Source organism: Helicoverpa armigera, chromosome 18 (assembly GCF_030705265.1).
Source record: "Helicoverpa armigera isolate CAAS_96S chromosome 18, ASM3070526v1, whole genome shotgun sequence".
Lineage (NCBI taxonomy): Eukaryota > Metazoa > Arthropoda > Insecta > Lepidoptera > Noctuidae > Helicoverpa > Helicoverpa armigera.
Genome location: NC_087137.1, coordinates 6,338,565 through 6,361,000, shown reverse-complemented (window position 1 = coordinate 6,361,000; position 22,436 = coordinate 6,338,565). Strand labels below are relative to the sequence as shown.

General features: G+C 35.1%; 1 protein-coding gene across 1 annotated transcript in view; it reads left to right on the top strand.

The window, feature by feature from the left end:
• Positions 1-10,170: 10,170 nt before the first annotated feature.
• Positions 10,171-22,436, top strand: part of LOC135116614 (cGMP-dependent protein kinase, isozyme 2 forms cD4/T1/T3A/T3B-like) — a 41,659-nt gene continuing 29,393 nt past the window's right edge. Inside the window, exons 1-2 of the mRNA XM_064039120.1 lie at positions 10,171-10,733; positions 14,108-14,274. Coding sequence (XP_063895190.1) covers positions 10,312-10,733; positions 14,108-14,274 — 589 coding nt within the window. The 5' untranslated portion in view covers positions 10,171-10,311. The remainder of the gene's footprint in view (positions 10,734-14,107; positions 14,275-22,436) is intronic.

Sequence of the window (22,436 nt, the reverse complement as noted above, 5' to 3'; positions counted from 1 at the left end):
AAACTCAAAAAGTACTGGACTGATTTTTTAAATTCTTTCCCTCTTGGAAAACTATACTCTTCCCGAGTAACATAGGCTATATTTTATCTCAGTAGTTCACAAGGGACGCGGGTGAAACTATGGGAAAACAGTTAGTTCCTCATAAAATATTAGTCCCAGAATATCAATTACAATTATCAAACAGTTCCTCTACAATTTAAATGCACGTCCGCAAGTACAGAACACGAATTAAGGCTGAGTACACATGATCGCTTTTTCTATCGTCATATTTCACGGCTCGTTGCCCCGAACGGAATATCGGTGGCACACCGTTGTGTAACAGCGATAACTGTTGAGTTAATTGCACGCCGGTGTGTACCCGACTTAATTGTGCGAATGGTATGGTTGCTTTAATGAATTGCTAGTCGATAGAAAATTAAAATCGTGTTTCGACGTAACTGATATTGAGGTTGATTTTGATTTAATTATAGTGATTACAAGGCTGAAGGGAGGATAAATCTTCAAGGTTTGCTTTTTGCGATGCGCCTTATGTTTTGATTTCCATTCTGTGTTTGAATTTCAGTAGTTGTTTACTTCAAAATAGAGGAATGAAAGTAATAATGTCGGGGAACACTAATTTTCACGGAATAGTAAATAGTAAATCATAATAAGTAGTTTAGACGTAGAAAAGATAGCTATGATGGATCATTAGTTCTTTGAAAACGTTGTCAACAAAAGATTGTTATGACTAACTACTGGTTTTATTTTCTTTAAAGAATCAATGTTGCTTTTAAAGTATTCCACATAACTATATAAATATGCAAAATACCTAGTCTTACCACCACCAATCACCGATACGTCGATGCGAAAAAATAAACAATTCTGCGGGTAGACGTAAATTGGTTTTAACCGAAACTTTGCAGCCGCCTACAAAAATAAATATTTTATTTATGAATGAATTCTGCATCGCGCAGTTAAAGTTTTCTGAGCTCTTGTGTGTGATAGAAAATTTTGCGCGTGAGTTACTGGGTGTCCGTGTATACTCAGGAAGCCAGTCAGGGGATATGGTATAAAGAATCCCTTGTACCATGGTGGTTACTATTTAGAAAGGCATTACTTGTAAGTAAAAGGTATTCTAAACAGGACACTGCTGTGGTACTAACTATTACGCGAAAGTCTGGCCATATTTATATATTGTGCTATGCGTTTGCTGGACGACCCTACTGAGTATATAATTTGACACTTTTTTCAATATTTTGATAATATCTAAAATAAAATTAAATAGAAATGCTATTTACGGCGGAAATTAAACAACCAAAGTTAGTATTTTTATCTTTTACGCTGTCCACCATTAACCATAAGCAAAAATATAGCACTTCACAGGATTCGAACTCGCGTCAACTGACTGATCGATAACAAGATCAATGTCTCAACAATACTTTTAATTATAATTTACGGATAGGTACAAATTTAGTTAAGAGGAAAGATCTTTTTGTTTGTATGTGTTCAAAAGAGTATTAAGGCTCCAATAATACTGAAACGATTTAAAAATTCTTTCTCTGTTGGAAAGACAGACTCTCCGAGTAACAAAGCTATATTTAGGTTCTCATTTCCCGGGACGCGGGCGAAACCGCGTTAAACAGCTAGCTTCATAAAGTAATACTACCCATACCAGCACTCTTTATAGGAAAACACTGCTACAATATCCCAGTGCGTTATAACTTATAATCCCGAGGCCTTTCTCATGGTGGGGCCATAAAACATGCTGTTGAATTTGTTTTGTCCGACAAACGCGACGGCAGTGTCGCGTCGAACTGTCGCCCGATGCTATGTTTTCATTTAGTTTTTACGAGCGCAAACAATGTTCTCGGTCGCTTCTTGCTATGAGGGCGTGGTTGAATTCGAAATGTATGGTTCGGTATCGTATTTTTGTGTCACCTGTATGTGATCGTATGTATTCATATATGGGTAGGGTTTGTGGTAAAAAATAAGTTGCTGGCGCCCTTTTAGATATTTATTTTCTGTAATTGAAAATTATTGCCTATGTATACTAGAAGGAATAGTATACATAGACAATAATATTGTACTTATTCTGTAATTTATCTCAGTCCTTCTGAACACTTGTAAACCTTGGATCTACCACTGGTATAATTAATTTAAAACCATGGTGGCATACTCTTTCAACCTGAACCGGAAACTCGTACATAATGATAAAAATTTATTTATCCAAACAACTTCAACCTTCTATAACAGTAAGTAGGTAAGAATAATTTTATTAATTTGTTTGTCGTGTCCGAGACAAATGGCAGTCAGAACCTGCCTGATGATCCGGTACAAAAACAACGATCTGTGATGTCCCAATAAAAAGTTATTTGCGAAATTATACCGGCGCCAACGGGTCGGTTATTTGGCTGGAAATCGATACTCGCTTTAGTGGAAATAGAATGTAGGTGAAATTGTACTCAGCTGTGATGGCTTTATTGAGTGGCCCGCTAGGGTTACTCCTGGTTATAGATATTGAGGTTTTTATGAGATCCATCCATTTTTGTTGGTAACAGATACTTTTGAAACTAAATACTTACCTTTATCCTGTAGCGGATCATTTCGCGCAACCGGGACGCCTAAGAATTGGGCTGCGGGTTTTTTGGAAAGAGCTACAGCGGCCCAAAAGGTGGGTTTGAGTCAGTAAAAAGTCTGACACTCCATCCCAATGCATCCACAACAGTAGGACTCTATTGATGAATTCTCCCACAGTGAAGAACACACAATTGCAAGTTATTTATAAACAAAATAAGGAGGGGCTAACTTACCCGTTAGGCTGCTGCTCCTGATTCTCATCAGCATCATTACTGACGATGGACTCTAACATTTGTATCTTCAACATTTTAGTGCGTCACATGACAGTAAGCTCACGGTTGCCACTTTTATCACTTAATTCACACTTTGTTGAAAATCACACATCAACTTATTTTTTTATTAAACACTGGTGTATCTTCTGTCCCTGGTATTGTTAATGATGACCTGAAACAAAAGAAAAGCACTTTTTAAAATGTTTCTTTCTTTAAAAACCAGTAAAACTGTGACATGTTTGACATGTGCCGCGAGTCCCGGGTTTGATTCCTGCACTAGACGTAATTTTGTTCCCAGTATGAGAGTAAGCTACGGTAATTTTTTTTTTGTTTTTAAGCTAATATAGGAAACAGTGTAAATTCTTAGCGTGGGTAATAAAAGAAAAATAAGATCCATTCTTCCTGCCACATTCCCTATCTATTTAATTGGAGAACATTAAAACTATTCTACACTTATAAAATTCTAAGAAGATGTTACTGCTGTATGCCTTTTGAAACTTTCAGCTCTTGACTCTCGTCGTCTTGTGATATCCTTTGATCACTATAATTAATTAAATTAGTTTGGACCTGGTTTTAGTAACAGTATGAGCATCTTTAGTAAGGAACGTCACTTAAGATTCACCTTACAAAATATAATGGCAGCTTTGGTTTAATGTTAGCTCAGAATTAAGTAAGTTAATAGATTTTAAGCAAAATTGAGGTAGGTAAGGTAATGACAGACTTTTGGGTTTATTCTGTTACCCTAAATACCATAAGTAATTTGGAGAGGAGTCGTGGTGGCCTAGTGGGCAAAGAACCAACCTCTCGAGTATGAGGGCGCGGGTTCGATTCCAGGTCAGGCAAGTACCAATGCAACTTTTCTAAGTTTGTATGTACTTTCTAAGTATATCTTAGACACCAATGACTGTGTTTCGGATGGCACGTTAAACTGTAGGTCCCGGCTGTCATTGAACATCCTTGGCAGTCGTTACGGGTAGTCAGAAGCCAGTAAGTCTGACACCAGTCTAACCAAGGGGTACCGGGTTGCCCGGGTAACTGGGTTGAGGAGGTCAGATAGGCAGTCGCTTCTTGTAAAGCACTGGTACTCAGCCGAATCCGGTTAGACTGGAAGCCGACCCCAACATAATTGGGAAAAGGCTCGGAGGATGACCATAAGTAATTTGTGAGTGATTATATCGTAAGACTTTTCGATACCTAACATTTCATAATAGTGTGGGACATATTAGTTTATTCAACCTAACGTTCAAAAAAATTGTTTCTACATATTTATAATACACGCACTTTATTTAAACAGAATGGAAAGTTAATTAATCCTGAACAACCGTATTAAGTAAAATAGCCTTTTTAAAATATAAATTAAATACCTAATATAGGTGACAGCTATCACTATACAAATTATCGCAATTACTTACACCGGTAATAGAGCATGTCAAATGGACAATGTTACGCGGAAACTAGCAATTAGGTATTTCTAAAACAGGAAATTTTGTTATTAATAACTACTCTTCATAACTCTTTCGTTCGAAAAAGTGTCATTTAATACTTTTAAATATTTAGGTGGTGATATTTTTGTGAGCGATATTTTTAGTTAATGAATATGATATAGGTACCTACTGATTCTTTAATAATAGCTACGGCGGTAATTAAAATGTTTAGCGTTGGTTTAAGTCCATATAAGTAAGTCTTTAGTTTGTTGTTGTTGTACTGTTACAGCCTTTTATCGTCCCACTGCTGGGCTGCGGCCTCCTCTCACACGGAGAAGGATTGAGCATTAATCACCACGCTTGTTCAATACGGGTTGGTGAGTGGTTTAGTTTGTACAGTATCATAACAGATTGTTTCTCCATTTATTTATTTAATAACATATTTTTGAAACATGAATTACAAAAAAAAAAACATATAATATTATTAGAAAAGCGTTGATAATATCTGCAGGCTGCGGGTCAAGCTAAAACGCCTGATGAATTTATCACCTTATGCTTTATATCATTCCGGAGTCATTGCTATTCAGGAACATTTTGCCCAACAAAACTACCACATGCCTAGTAAATCGAACCTTCTAGAAAAGTCATTCCACTTTCAAACGATATGTTACCTAACAAAACAGCCAGTTATTACACCTGTCGAATGAATGAAGTAACAGTCTTGAATGAAAAAGTACATCAATAAAACAAATGAAGAAATGTACAATTGAACATCTACATTATCAATCATAGTCCGAGTAAATAAGACGTGGACATTGTATTGAGCGTGTATGCCAATCAAAGTAACACGTTGCAAAGGTAATTAGTACTTCAATCGGGACCTAGTTCTACTGGTTGATTACTTAACCCTCAGTATTTGTGTAACCTCAATTGTTACTGCTTGTGTTTTGAATTGTATACTGAAATGTTTTTATTTTGAAGTTGAAGAGAATATTTTTTGATTATTATTGGAATAGGTGACCGGCTGATAATTTCATTAAAGAGATGACGTCGTTGTCATTGGTAAAATATTATCAGTTGTTGAGGTAGGAACTTCAAATGTCTCGCCATGGAATGATTATTTAGGTAATTAATTAGATACCTATCTTGATTTCAAAACGACTTAGTTGCGCCTGACAGTTTTGATTGCCATATCATATTTTACCAGCATTGTGAATGCTTGTTGACCTAGTAACATCTCAACTTTAGCGACAATTTGTTATTGATTTTGTTTATGTAAGAAAACTTCCTTTCCTTCCGAAAATAACTCAATTAAACTTTTGCTTTGAGTAATGATCGAGAAGTTTACTAATTACTTGAAAAGTTTATTCTTTTCGCCAGAAAAGCTTTACCTAAAAAGTTTTATATAAACTTTTAATTAGAGCCTGGAATTATGCTTTGTTTTTGGCAATTAGTAGTGTGGGCTATAAAACAATTTTCAAGCTCATTATTTTAAATTTTGTATGCGCCGTTAGAAAAGCAGATTTTAATTAGTCAGAACTAGGACGAATTTGCTCCTTTTAATATAATGTAGGTTTCAGTAACTAATTAAAATAGTAATGGAAGTTGTTATGCTGGTTCGATTTTTTTCAAATAACTTAAATAGTTATACTTGAGTCTTATACACGAATATTTTTTAATTAGTACACAAAAAAATAGGGCTCTATCTGTACCCGTTACTGATCATATTTGTGTAATCAAAACTAAAAAAAACGAAATCCCAAAATTGTCCAGGAAAATTCGACATATTTGGTAAATTCATAATTGAATCAATCATTCATAACAATTGCTACTAGAAAATACTACGCGCAGTGCTATCTCGTTTTGAATGCCATTCATAGATCCCAGCAAACTCGCGTCTAAGGTCAAGCCACGCCCCCTTCTGCGCCAGCGATCCCTTTTCAAGCGAGCGAGAAACAGACAGTGCTAATTTATTAGCGGAAGGGTGCGCGTTTTTATTTTTACAATTGTTTACGTTTTACTGTCGCGATGTCTTATCAATTTACATCTCGGGGTATACGGCGATGATACGAGCATACTTTTGTGTGGTGAGAACGCGAGAGCCGCAGTACGTATGTACAGAGAATTGTACCCAAATGCTCGCCAGCCGAACGTTCGGACTGTGGTAAATGCCTACCAGCGTTTACTCGACCACGGATCATACCGAGCACCGGCTCATAGCCAAGGACGTGGAAGACCGGCGTATTCGCAGGATCTGTACGACGATGTCGTGGACTACTTCGAAGAAGATCCCCGGCGAAGTACAAATGACGCAGCTCGTCATTTTAACATCAGCCAGTCCTGTGCATGGAAAATAATTAGTTCGTATGGATATCATCCATACCACTACAGAAAAGGTCAAGAATTGACCACTGTGGATTACGAACAAAGGATGACATTGTGCAGATGGATACTCGACAACACAGAAGCAAATATCCTCTTCTCAGACGAGTGCATGTTTACGCGTGTCGGATTGTTCAATCAACACAATGAACACTGGTGGTCAATACGCAATCCAATGTTAACAAGGAGAACTCTTTCCAACACAGGTTTTCCATTAACGTCTGGGCAGGAATTCTCAACGACAACATTGTTGGCCCGTATTTCATAGAAGGGCGCCTTACTGGCGAATCTTATTTAGCTTTGCTGCGGAATATGGTGTCTGAAATGCTGGAAGAGATTCCATTAGCCAATTTAAGAGATGTCTGGTTCCAGCAAGACGGCGCGCCTCCGCACTACCACAGCGCAGTGCGTGAGTACTTAAATGAGCAGTTCGGGAGTCGGTGGATCGGTCGAGGCGGCCCCGTGGCATGGCCGCCACGATCTCCTGATCTCACGCCATTGGACTTTTTTTTGTGGAGTGAAATTAAACGACGAGTGTACGTTAGTGAGCCTACAAGTGTAGAACAATTAAAACAGCGCATACTGGACGCGTTTGACGAAGTAAAAAGTAAACGAGACATACTTTTATCATTAAAAAACAATTTAATTAAACGTGCTCGTGTTTGTATTGAAAATGGTGGTGGACATTTTGAAGCACAGCTAAAATATCTGTAAGTTTTTTTGTAAATAAGTAGGTACGTAAATTCTAAGGTGACATAACAATTATTGTAAATATCAGCTGATTCAAACTTTTAAATACGCCAAAATTATTTTTTCACAAGTTTTACAACTTTACTTATTTGATTTCTTTTACCACGTAATCTTTTAATTTAGTCACCTAATTTCTTAATAATTCATTTTGAAAAAGTTGGTAATTTTGTTGGTCCTAAGCCCAAATAAAGTATGAAGGAAAAGTTTGAATTGAATAAAAGTTTATTTTCCGTACACCTTTTATTTTACTTTTTCTTAGTTTTTAATCGTAACGCATCTATGCGTTTTAGTTACCTACATTCGTTATCAGCTGTTAGACGCGGGGCAAGTTCGAGCGAGAGCACGCGAATGCGAGAGCGACAGAATATTATTAATGAATACTACTATGAATGACCTGGAATAACTTGTACAATGTTTCCATGAATTGAGTGAAATTTTTGGATATAACTTATCGCTAATAACTTTGCTGATTATGAATATTAGTTTTTGAAACTTTGCATAGATAATACTAAGAACTTTTTAAATGAGCCCTTTAAGTTTGTGCACTAATTAAAAAATAGCGGTGTATGTTTTGAATTAAATTATGTTTTTCCCGTTTCAAGTTTTATGTGTGGGCAGTGTTTATCATCTGCCAGTCGGAGAACCGAACCATTTGATTTCACATTAAGATATTTAATTTGATTAGGATGTATAACAGTTTATTCATTACGTTGATGAGAATGTGTATCATGATGTAATTAAATGCGCAGCACACGTTTTGCTAAACGACCTGAAATATTACTTTATTTATCATTCAGTTAAGCTTTTACTAGTGATTGATGTTAAAAGTCTCCGCCAAGAATGTTATAGGTAATTTATTTATGCGATGCTTTAGCAGAAAGATGTTTATGTATAAATCTTCGATCCAGGGTTACGTACTGATTTCCATACTGAAGATACTATAGGAATTATGTATCGAGATTCTATCTCGTTCAAAATATTATGCAACTGTGATCCAGAATTAGTGAATCATATTGAGCAGGTATAATAACTATTAATAATAAAGATTACAGGTATTAGCAGGTGTAGGTATTCGTTCCACTTACGTTAATGATAAGGGACGATTTAAATAAAGAGTTGTAGCAAAAATATTTATTGATATTAGGCTTAATGTGGCAGAACGCACTGGGCTTTCGTCCAAAATCAAAGAAAACGGGTCTAGGTCAACTTTTGTAGTACACAATTATAAACTGTCGCATGTTTACACAAACTATGCAGATACACACAATTGATGTGGGACAAGCAATGTAATTGATGATGATAGGTGATATCTTATCAAGCAATAAAGATGTTTTAAGTAATAATAGATAAATGACACATTGAGTAAGGAATTTGGATTTCTTATTGATTCAAATTATACAAGTGATTTTGTTTTTAAAGTCGTCTTCTGACTTTGTTGAAGTTACACTTGGCAATAGAATATCAGTTGTTGCCAACACCAAAAATGTTTCTAAAACATGTCTACCTACGTTCTTTAACCCCTAAATTTCGTCATTACTTCCGAATTCTTTGCTCAATGACGGAAACTTAAAATAGACTCATTCGTTCAATACACTTCAGGCAGTTTGATCGATGAGTTTTGGCAAAAAGTTGGTGCTCTAATAGGAGTATCACGTTAGCTCATATATGTAGCTATAATAATGTCATGGTCCAAATACTTCGTGTCAGCACTACCTGCCGTTGCATTGACCTTATCTCTACTTAGAAAGGCGTGATTATTTGTTCGACCTTTACCTACGAAAATATTCATGATATACCTACGCATAGCAACTGTTGCAACGCGACTTACTAGTACTCATTGTATTGCACAACCATTTGGTCATTCAGGTGGTAATGATTATACAGACACAATGGCTGAGTGAGAAATGTCAGGCTTTAGAATTAATAGATGCCCGAACACATGTCTAAACAACTTGTCAGTATTTATTATGTGGTCGTGCAATTAGAGTAGATCAGTTATGAATAATAATAATAACTACTACGAGATTGATACTGTACGTAGAATTAATGATTTTTGCTCAGAAAAGGCATGAGTAATATTTTGTGATGTTTGAAGTCGTAGAAATGAAATATGTACTTGTTCAGTCAAAACAATGTGCTATAAATTGTAGTGACATATCCATTAATGAAAATTGAATAAGCGTTGTAGCAGCTATCGTGAATACAAATAATACTTTTGTCTAGTATACAAAAATTAGATACAATTACGCAACAAGGATGATTAAAATTCACGTCCACACCTCCAATTAATCTAAGTTGTTTTTTATATAAATGTAACACTAAACATTCAAGGAGATAACGCATATAATTAACAAAATTTCACTGCACGCAGTGTCCTCGCCTGAGGCAGTGTTGTGGGTATCAATTTAGTATTTATTCTTGAACTATGCTTATTAATCTGCACTATTAATCATGTTTAATGAAAACCAATTAAAGCTTAGAACTGGTTGACGGGCAGCGTGCACACTGAAACATATTTCACTATGTGTGGCGCAAGTCATTGAGTAGTTGACTCATCGACAGACTGACACACTTGGGGAACGGACAATCAGTCGTCACTACAATTTATATGGCAACTAGACGTCACAATTTATTGTTCTTGCTATAGTAGATTAATGTTTGACACTGGCTAGCAAAAATATTTCCAAATATCGAATCCCTAAGCCGGATAGACGGATTTACAAGTCGTAGATCAAGTACCTAAATTATTTTATCTTTCCGATGATATAGGTATTGATAACACGTCAGCAAACGCAGTTAGACGATTCCGTTCAAAGTAACGTGATAATAAACTTCGGATATTCGATAAAAACGATAAAATGCGGAATTTAGTAAAGTAAAACTGCAAAAAGAGTTTAGTGATAAATAGAGAAAAAAAGTGTTGCAAAATGGCTCAAACTCACACGAAACAATGCCAACTCGATCAAACATACAAACTGGAGAAGAAGTATTTGGAAATGAAACGGATGGTGATGGAAAAGACAGAAGAATTGAAACGAAGAGATAAAATAATAGCCTTGCTGGAACATGAGATCGATGAGAAAGATGGCACTATAAGATATCTTAAAAATGAAATAGACAAGTTCAGGCAAGTCGTGAAGCCTTTGACGAGACAGCTGATAGATAGTCGCAGGAATGGGTTGGAGAATGAGGAAGAGTGCTTCGTGATGAAGACACCGGGTATTGAGAATACCAGGGTATATCATGTTGGTGAGCCGAGGCTGAAGAGAACGGCCATATCAGCGGAACCACTTTCTTCATTAACTCAGGGTTATGAAATGAAACTGGTGAAGATACCGAAAATTCAGAAGTGAGTATTTTTTTCCACGTGCAATGAATACGTTCTTTGGTGGTTTTCAATAGCGGGTTTTTGAAAGGCAGCTTTCTATTGATAAATTTATTATTAGCCACTATCACTGTGACTAATATTTGCGATATACATATTTAATTAGTTTCAGATGTAGTAAAAATAAAAATGCGATAATTTTTGCGTGCGTATGCGTTTGGAACATGAATAGACAAAATAGGTACTGGGATTATTACATTTTCACTGTTCATGATTGGTTGCAGTTTTTTACAACTGATAACGTGCTCTCAGAAGAATTATTTTTTTTACATTTTCCTTATTCAAGAGTTATCTGTTGAATAAGAAGGAACAAAGTTTTTGCCATTCACAAAGTCCATTGGAGATCACGACTCCATATGGGTTGCAAAAAGTCGCTTATTTAAATCCTTATGTATTTTTTTTAGAAGATAATATTAGCAAGTCATATAGGCACGCTGGAGATAGTCCTATTTCAATATTTTTTGCATATGCCTGCCGAGGAGGCGCTGTCACTAAGATCGGTATAACTGATATTAACATTATTCATAACCTCTAAGAAAGCAAAAAACCACTAGAATAAGCTTACAGGTCAATCGCACCAACTACAGAATTCATTTACATTTAACTTTGTAAGTCTATGTCTCGTGGTTTTATTCAAAACGTTTTAATAATAAGTTTCCTATAACGGCCTTTTCTCATGTTGTTCTTACGCGGGAAATTGACGTTTCGAAGGAGCATTAATGAGCCTGTCGGAGGAAAAAGATTGAGTTTCAGTTCATGGATTACTGGATTTTGTGAACTTGGTAATGTATCTGGGAAAAGACCCTTTTATGGGTATTTTTGGGAGCTTCGAGAATACCAGCAGTTACCGAGCATTTCCAAAAAACAAAAAGCCCATAAAAATATCGTGAAAATGATACTTAGTAAGTTCTCTTTGGTCATTGATTTTATGAGATCATGAAATAATGATTTTAAAAATCGTTGACAGCCAAATTCGTGCTTATTTGGGTTTGCAAGTGCTACAAAAACAAAGTTTAAAGACACATCATTATTATTTTTAGGCTTCAAACGATCTAACAATGTTGTCTTTTGAATACTAATCAACTCCACGTTTTCTTTAGCAAATATATTATATTTGCTTTCTTAATTCAAGTCACTTTATTGGTCACGAATAAGTACTTAACGAGTGTGTCCAAACATCAATGTTTCTTCATCTCACCATCCTCTCACGTTTTGTGTCCACAAATCTCATTTGTCTTACTAACAACCGTGACTTTGTGACCCAACCTAGCTTTAGTATTATCTGCATCTACTTCAAACATTTCAGCGTTGTTTTTCTGTCTAGTTCTTAGAAAACCTTCATTCGATCTATAAGTAGGAAGTGCATAAATCCGAATCTTCGTAAGATTGTTTATTGATTTATGAATACGGATGCTTTTTCAGTAGAATCCATTGCAAATAGTGCTTCAAAGCAATGATGTGCAGGCGATCATTTTGTCGTGCTTATCGATACTTAACGTCATCGATCAATCACTCAAGGCATTGATTGAATTTCTTCTCAGTACAGGCATCGCAAGGCACCGTGGCGAGGTCGCCCTGTGTTAGCTCGAGTGCCTTCGGTGATCCCATTTGGTATAATTACGTTCGAACTTTATGTGACAACTGTCCTCGCCGACGGCTCACTCAATATTAGATCTTTTGAGAGTAATTTATGAGTGCCTGGTTTGCATTTCGGGTATGCAAGTGCTGCTAGCGAGTTGAAATTATGTTCGCGTTTCGCAAACTGATTGTTGATCTAAAGTGGATGGAGGCGTTTCGTCAGAAGTTTCTATACTTAGCTTTCCAGTAAGTCGTAAAGTTGTGCGTGATAAGACTGTTATACTCTAACTATATTTAAAGTCTTAGTCGTTTCTTGCTTTGTCACACACGTGTTCCTTCCCAGCTTTTAATCTCAATAATTTTCCATGTAAAATTCAAATTCCATCCCACTTCAGCATTCTTTTTCATAGTAGTGTATAAGACAGAGTCAGATTTACATTAATCTTAATACATATTAGAATTAGAATACTATTAGGTACACGGATGTCATTGCTTCAGGGATAGTTTAAGGAATAATACTGGTAGTTGATAGTTCTGTCTGGGATAGGTAGGTAGCCGTAGGTCGGCTGTACCTACGCTAGCGGAAAGGCACATGCTATCCTTAAATGGAACTTTATGAGCGATTAAACAGTTTATAGACAGCCATTACAACCATTGTCAAACCATTTCTATGGAATAATAAAATCATTATTAAAATGAATGTGAATTTGACTGTTTTATTGTATATTTTGTTTTATGATTCTATTCGTCACCATATAAATTAGGTAAAAAAATATCTAAGTTTTGAAACACCTCTTGCTATCAATATTTGTTATATTTTATAACTGAGTTTTGAAAGACATCGCAATAAAAATGTAAGATTTTGTCCATTGCGATTTAAGGCCCATAATATTGCATCACTTTTAGAATGTAGGTTATTTTATAATCTTTCCGCAGTGTTAGTATGTAGGTTTTGGTAAATACATATGAATCCATTGGGTAAGTCCCCTAATCCGTTATCCACAAATGAGCCTGGGAAATTCGTGCTACTTTCACAGTTGTTTTATCAACAGAATATACTATAATTATCTATTGCATAACGTGTTTAAATCGACTACGATTGTCTGACCAGCAACTAGATAAACGTAATGTAGGTATCTGATTGTTGAATCGAAAAAAAACTTAGACTTTTTAAATATAAAATAGCTATTATGGAATATAAAATGGACTACACTACGTACTCATACCTTGCCCATCCACATAGGCAATATTCTATCTAGGTGGAATAATTTCCCTCGACTCGATATTAGGGTGAAGCCGCGGGATCCAATGAGACTGATATAAAATGTAAAGAGAATATTAAAAGGATTTAAAAGGCAAATTAAAATGGAAGTAGCTTTTAGCACGCCTGCTATAAACAATGATAATTTACGTCCTTCCTTCCTAGTGTAGCATTATACTTAGTTTCATGATAGACTAGCCTAGCTATGGTTTATGACACTAATTTTCTATAATAATTTAAAGGTTATTATCATTAAAGTTGATAGGGCACTTATTGAAATTGCCTTGTACAAAGGCACGGGAAGTTGTTTTCTTTTATAAAATGGGTGTAATGTTATATGAAATTTATATAGGTGGAACCTATTGTTTAAGTTGCGTTTGCAGCATCGTTAAATATCCAGTTTTATCGAATCCGCCGAAATTTTGTAATTACTCTCGTCAAAATTCGTCCACAAAAATGGAATGGAATATTCTACAAAGATTTTCTTTTTAATTTACAGATCGCGGGAACTGATCAAAGGTGCAATACTGGACAATGACTTCATGAAGAATCTTGAAATGACGCAGATCCGCGAAATCGTGGACTGCATGTACCCCGTCGAATATGCAGCCGGCAGCCTCATCATCAAGGAAGGAGATGTTGGCAGCATCGTATACGTTATGGAAGGTATGTCTATATTTTTATCATTTGCTTAAAACAAGAAGAAAACAGTCGAGCATTTAAAATACTCGTTACGCCATCTAGTATGCAATAGTAGAAACTAAATGCTTACTGCCATCTAGCGGTGAATAGCAGAAGCAGTAAAACAACCATGCTTCAGCTGGTTCAGACGTTTAACTACAGATGGCACGCTTTGGATAGTTCTTTACTGTAGCAATAGATGGCGTTACGGGTAGGTTAAGTGTGTTTAGTGCTCCTATTCCATAATAGATAAAGTTTTGACCCGTTTTGAAAGGGTGTTTTTCGAAAAATAAAATAATCTAATATTTCTTAAAGTTGTATTTTTAAGTTTGTATCATCAATATGAATGACTTTTTGGTAGAAATTGATGCTCTCATAGTAAAGAAAAGATTCAAAGTTACTTATTTTCCAAAGCCATCGTCGGACAAACTTCGTAGGATGAATATGAACATAAAATTTTCGACTTAAGAAAATAGATAGTCAGGTAGCTTTATTATATACTCATGAAGTCTGGCAGTCGCTGGCTCTTACTAGTTTCCGATGTTATTTCACACGCAATATCAATGGTCTTCCATATTTTATCTACTTACTTATTTCTAACATTTTTCTCTCATCGTCGTCGTACATCAACGAAATCGATTTCCACTGACACACTATTCCACAAGCAGTTTTCCTTGCATGTGTCTAATTCACTTAAACATCCTTCGTTAACACAAATATATCCGGCGAAATCAGCTAACCACCAGCCTCACCTAGTGTTTAGAAAGAAACGTAGTCATATTCGTCTTGCTATGCTCAGGTGAAGTATACTTTCCCTAAGCGAGAAAGCGGAAAAGCAGCTAGCGTCGCACCTGCCAGTTTTCCTGCCTAGCTTACTGCATGCCTACTTCTGTACAACAGGATATAAAAACTAGACATGTTACACCGTTCTATAGTCTCAGGTTTCTCTGTGTTTCTAGACATGACATCATCGGACTTAATTATTTTTCTCTCTAACATATTGGCAGCGCTTTAAATGTCTCGGTGGCAACTTTTTTTTTTCGGATGCTAAGGAAAACAGATATGTCGCAAATCGTGTTGTGAAATGAGGAAACTAATAGTAACCTTGAACTTTTATGAATCCCGTTTAATATTAATATAACCGCAGAATAGTTTTTTATCTACCACAATATTGAGACGTGTCTAAGTATGGAAATTTTAAGGACAATTAAAGCCAAGGCTTTCGAAATTTTAATTGTAAATATTTAACTTACTTCCCAAAAATGCTTACTCCAGTTCTCAATTCGGACGATTTTATATATTTTTAAATGTTTTTTTTAAACACATACTCATTCCGTTAAGTACATATAGTACTTAAGTTCCTAAGTATATTATTTCAAGCAAATTTTGCCGCTGAATATTTCAGTTACCTAATAAAAGCTCATAAGAACCATACAAAATTGCATCGAGCTAAGTTTTTTCGTCACAAAAATGGTTTTGCTACGTCATGTCACGCTGTTGGCGGTCAAACGGTTCACTTTATATCTGCGAACAGGATCTTAGAACGGTTCAAACAAATATAAAAATATATATATCTAAATATAATGTAATGTTAACCTTGCTTAACTTATATACCTTTAAGTAATTGTATAGCTTAATATTGCTAACCTCGAAATGTTATAATGAAGTTTAAGTATCAAGTATATAAACGATCTCACAATTAAATACTTAAAAGAATATGTAACATTACATTTTATGTAATCGGTACGGTATATACCTAAGCATTTTATTACGGTATTGTTGTCTGAATTTTGTGTTCTCTTAGATACGAAATGCGTCTTGTTTCATACTTAATTAGAAAATGAAAGATTGTTTTGAGTTGAAAAACGGTCAAGCGCTAATTACTTAGTCCTTCCACTCCCACTTCACATTGACTGACCGGTTCTAAATATCTATAAATATTTTTTTAGTCGGGAACTAGCGCAATCTATAACTTAATATACCTAGTTCTGGTTTTTTAACAAATCTACGGAAAATTCCGGGGTCACAACCTAGCCGAATTAATATTATGTTGGCAATTACGTTATACACATTAAATACATAATACTCGTAGGTACTTTGTGCTCAAAATGTGTAACTGTACTTACGTAATAACACATTTATGATGTAGCAACTGTAATTACATGAAAACATGACTATATTTCCCCGTTGGGCTGCGCAGCTTGTAACTACTAATATTTTAAAGCTAAAGAGTTTGTTTGTTTGGTTGAACAAGCTAGTAAAAACTTCTTTCAGTATGTCATGTATCTAGAAAGGCTATAGGATACTTTTCCGAGTGCAGTACTTAGTTTTCACGGGACATGGATAAAAACGTAGGCAGAGGCTGTATCTTCAAGACATAACATTTATTTTGTCACTGTAGTGAAAAAGCTCAGTAATGTCAACGAGAAGCACGTTTAGAATTCAGGCTGCTACCGGAAAACTCCTGAAGAAAAATGTGAAATAAATAGGTACGTCTTGGTCGATCGGTATTGAACCACGGGTCTTTGCCAATTGTAGACAGGCCCAAGTTCAATAAAAAAATATATAATTCCCTTTACTTATTTACCATAAAACGTGACATAAATAGGCTCACAAAAAATACTTGAGTAACTCACAATAAAGTTTTTTTACACTCAATTTAAATACTCGCAAAAAATGTTTTGTCCAAATAAATGTGTCTCGTTTCTATGACTCAGTGAAACTTAATAAATAGGACTTTAAGGTCAAATCAATGAGGGCATGCTATGAACACAAACAAAGTTTACTATATTTAGAAATATTATTATTTAGGGAAAACGTTTGCGTTTCTTAGCTCTTAGGTTTTTTTGCCACATTTACGGGCTGGTGCCAAGTAAATGCAGCATGTGTGGTGTGTTATGTGTGGTGTGGGGTTATTTCATTTTCTTCCAATTGCATGAATTTTCTAACAATTCGACAGGTGTTTAGTATTGCGGCTTTTTGTAGAAGGATGTATGTGGAGTCTTATTATTATAAATATTAACGTTGGGTAGGTTTGACCTTCTCGACTTTATGTCGGTTTAATAGGTATCCCGTTCCGCAGCCCGCGGAAAAAAGATATCTATGTCCCCCCTAGTCTGTTATTAAGTATATTGTATGTATTATTTATTATATGGTGTATATGTATTATGTAGTTGATGTGTTTGTTTGCGTTGTTCTTATCCTTCTTCTTCCTCTTCTAGGTTGTGATGATGACGAATGTTCGGTGTTAGATGATTGCTGTGTGTTCTGTTCCTGGATGGCTGTTCCCGCTTGCGTGCTTGGTGATGGATGCGTGTTTTGTGTGTCTGGCGTTTGTGTGTCAGTGTGTGAGTGTTGTTCTTCTACTGTTCGTACGAATACTGTGTCTCCTAATACTTTGCTGAGTATGATAGATGAATGTATGGCTGCTTGTTTTTGGAGTATGTGAATGTTAATTGAAGCGTCTAATTGGTCTATGTATTTTTATGCTTTTGCAACGATGCCCGTTACGCCTACTACTATTGGAATGACAGCCGTTTGTGTATTCCACAGCCGGCTGATTTCGGTTTTCAGAAGATGGTATTTGCTTAATTTTTCTATTTCTTTGGCTCCTATGTTGTAATCTGACGGTACGGTAATATCTATTAAATATGTTTTGTTACTAGTTTTATCTGTGTATATAAGGTCTGGTCTATTGTGTGTAACAGTGACATCGGTTTGGACGGGCATTTCCCACATGATTTTGGCTGTTTCATTTTCTTTTACTTGTGGTTGCACTAGTGTTTCCTTCCACCAGAGGTTGGCAACTTCTATTTTATGTTTTTTAGCAAGACACCAGTAGACGTATTGGACAAGATTATTATGTCGTCGAACATAGTAGGTTCCCGCTAATTTTTCGCAACCAGATATAATATGCTGCGTAGTTTCGTCTTTAGTGACGCAGAGGCGGCATTTTCCGTCTACTGGTTCTTTCAATATATCGCGCTGATGTTGTTTGGTCATAACGGCTTGATCCTGTATTGCAAAAATGGATGACTCTATAGTTGGTGGAATTTGTTGTTTTTTAATCCATTTAAACGAAAGTTCTCTATCTATATTAGCTTGATCTAGTACTTTTTTGGGAAACTGTCCGTGTAATTGCTTACTTCGCCATACTGTATTTTGTTGTTTAATTATTGCTTCTTTGATTTCTTTGTCTGTGTGTTGGTTTCTTTGTGTTAAGTGTAGCTGTGTTTCTATTTCCTCTGCTTCTTTTATTATTGAGTATTTAACCCTATTTTTATCGTGTTTCGTTGTTGTTTCAATGAGATGGTCCCTATTTGTATTGAGGTATTGTTTATATTTAAGTATTTGTGTTTTGTACATATATTCTACATTTAAAAGTCTTCTCCCTCCTTGTGCTATTGGTAAGTAAAGCCTCTGTACGTCTGCTTTCTGTTGGTGTGCCTTATTTATTGCTAATAATTTTCTAGTTTTTATGTCTATTGCTCTAAGATCGCTGCTTTTGTAGTTTATTATTCCGAAAGAGTGAAATAAATATTAATATTATTATCCTATTGTATTTTATTATTTAATGTTATAACATGATATAACCACACACACATTAAAATGTATGTACATATTTGCCCCACAAAATGTTTTATTTTGCAATTTTACCAAATAAAATACCTAAAGCCTAATTTGCATTGGCTTGCTGTAAAACCAAAACTAAAACTTTTTAAAGGATTATAGGCGAACCTAATAATTTCGAACCCATTGGATCCTTAGGAATCGAACATTCGAGAACGCATCAAAGAAATCGCTTACATAAGAACTATACCAACAGGACATCAACTTGCATTATGTATGCAGGCTGCTGATATACGTTCGAACCAACGCATCGATAAACAGTCACGCAATACAACATCGATTTGACGCAAAAACATAATTATTTATCTTCTTCATCAATACACGAGACACGGTACTGATGAGAATATTGACGTATGTTAAATGAAATACTAGCTTTTTCCCGCAGTTACACTCGGGTCCCAAAAGAATAGCCTACTTTCCATGACCATTTTTTTTTAAAGACAATTTTGCATCTAGTCAAAGTTTTCAGTCGGTCTAATGCCGACTAAATATCTGATCGTTTCTACCATTGATCTTCTTACTGATTTATGAGCCCAAACAAACTATCGGCCCACTAAAAGTTTGCAGTTTGCGGGTATTCTTACATAACTTACCTATTTTGCAGTTAAGATAATCTAAATCAAATAGAAAAGCTTTCAAAGATCGTTCAACCGTTTACTGACTGCGGTGAGGTAAACATCTTTCAATAAGTTTAAATCATTTTCTAAATGGTACTTAGACTTGCGGTTTTAGGGAAAGTGTCAGTACCTTGGCTCTTTACCAGCATTTGTAATAGAAGGTGGTATTTGTCAAATTGGCTAAGGCCTTCTTTAAGACTAGGTGCCGCCTGCAGTTTCACCGCTACCCAACGGAACTAATTCCCGCATAAGGTTAAAAAGTAGCCTTTATGTTAGTCTTGTGTATAATGAATATAACTGCTAAGTTTCATCAAAATCCATCCAGAAGTTTAAGCTCGAAAGGATGACTAATGCACCCATATACATTCATCCTTACAAACTTTCGTATTTACCTCTATAAAAGTAGCATAGTGCCAGAAAACTTGATGACTCGATGTTTGGCCCTAACCTGGTGTGAAGTCTATTACACTTTGGAATAATGCGCTTTCTTATAGTGAAAGGTCTTCTGGAATCTGACCAAGAGTTTCAGAGTTTTCCTATCACATATTAATCGACAAAACTTTAATCATGCAACATACAAAAAAACATGCAACACTATTCTATTACGAAAGAGCAATTTATTAAATAATCTAGTATTAAAATGCATTAAAATAACTAAATGTCAAAAAACAACAAGTTAGTTTCAAGTGTTTACCTATAATTATGTATTTACAAACCCTGACATTATAAATGATTTAGGTACATGACAAAATAAGATGAACACTAATTTTGTAGTCAAATTTATCTAAAATGCTAGTCGTTATTGAATGTCAAAGGAAACAAGGTAAACGTATGAGGATATTTAATATTAATTTATAAATATTCATTCGACTTGTAGCAATGAATGTCATTGACGTAACAATTCTGTAATAATTTAGCAAGTTTTATAATTTTTACTAGGAAGGCTAATATTATAAATTTATTAATTCTATAAATAAACCCATAACACCAATGTCCATGTATTAATTAGTATTTTAATCCAGATATATAAGAAGTAAACAAACCGCAAAAAAAGTCTTCGGAAAAACCAAACAATTATAAAAATAAACTGCCACCATTCTTGGAAATTGCAACAAAAATAGATTTCGCAGAACGGAAACTAGTTAAAACTGAGCAAAAAAATCGAACTATTACTAGTGTTGTTACTATTACGAAATGTACAAAAAGTTTCTGACTGTACATTGTACGGACAATGCGTGATCGGCGGCCTTGGGAGGCGGAGATCGACATTCGAGACCTTGCGTACTTTTTGTTGGACATAATGGGTGACGTTGAACGGCCCCCGGCTACTAGTCATGTTCTAAGTGAAAGTAAAGATCACCCGTGTGTAATTTGCTGTGCGATGTTGATAGACCTCGGTGATCGTGGAATTGTAGGGTTCACAGCCAGTGTAGCGTTAGACAGCATTTCAACGTGTTTTCATAACGATTTCCAAAGTTGATGATTGGAAACTGCATTTCCAGTACACGTAATAGACTATAATAGATACAGAAATATGATTTTTAGTAATATTGTTCTTATTGAAAGTACCAAATAGCCCAAAGATGAATATAATAATATAGAAACATAAAATAAAGAAAATAATAGTGCATGTGTTACGACAAAAGTTATGCCAGCCCTGAATCAAAGAGCGAGTAATGTCTATGATTTACCATAATAGCGGTAGCAAGACTAAGCAAGTATTTGTAGACTAGTTCCTGTACCGTGTTTAGTGAAGTTGTATATTGTAAAGTGTAACAAAAGCTATTGAAAACATTGGTAACAATAACAATCTTGTAGGTGATAATAAAGAAATTGTTAGCACTGATGAAGCTCTATAAACTATCAAGATCATCAATCCAAGTGTGAACAGACGCATATCCGATGTTAATAAAAATATTTATAAGAAAATTAAACATCACAGACTATTGTGTTCCGTCGTTGATTGATTTACCGAAGAGAATAATAGACATTGTTAAAAAAATATTTGATTCAGTGAGATTCTTCGAGATCGACATCAGCTATAGCTGGATTGATGACGTTTATAATAATGACAAAATGGTTAATAAACATCATATTAGAAGTATAATTTATGGAGACGATATAATTTTCTTCTTTGTATCCGGAAAAGGCAGAGTTTTATATTTTACAAAACTTTAAAAAGTATATTGATGTAAATACGCTACGTGCTTACCTAGCATATGCTTTACAGATCAAGCACGTTTGATGTTACACCACCCTTTTTATCCTTGAACAATTGCGTAGAAAGGTATGCAGCTGGCCTATTCCTCCTATCAATTTTACTTGTAGTATTTTTTCTATTATCACTTGCTTCATGTATTACATGATTATTATTCTTATAAGGGTACTGTTCAAATTCATTGTACCTTTTATCATCTTGATCCAATTATTTTTATACTACTCACGGTATGGCACTGACATGTACAACCTCTGATATTATCATCAACTAATGAGTGTTGTGTAAATACATCTTAAATAATTACGCCACAGTTTTTGGACTGATAACAGACCATCTGACCTGTATTATCTAGTTCATGAATGTTATCAAGCCATTCCGTGTCTTGACTTATCATGTTCTAAAAATATTATTATGTTAGCCAAGTAGCCAAGTGTTTAACAAAGCGCCTACATAGTTTAGAGAAAATATGTAAAAAGTTTGAGAGTTTGTAATTGTAGCATTACGAAATTATAATCTTTTACCAACAAATTTCAGTTACGTCTGTTAGAGGGAGATTAGGAAACGAAAGAATTGAGTATAATTTGTATTCTATGTCAAAAATGGACATTAATTTCGAAATGAACGCTGCAGCATTTTTAGATAACAACAGTATTTTTCTTAGTATTTTAAAATAAAGACTAATT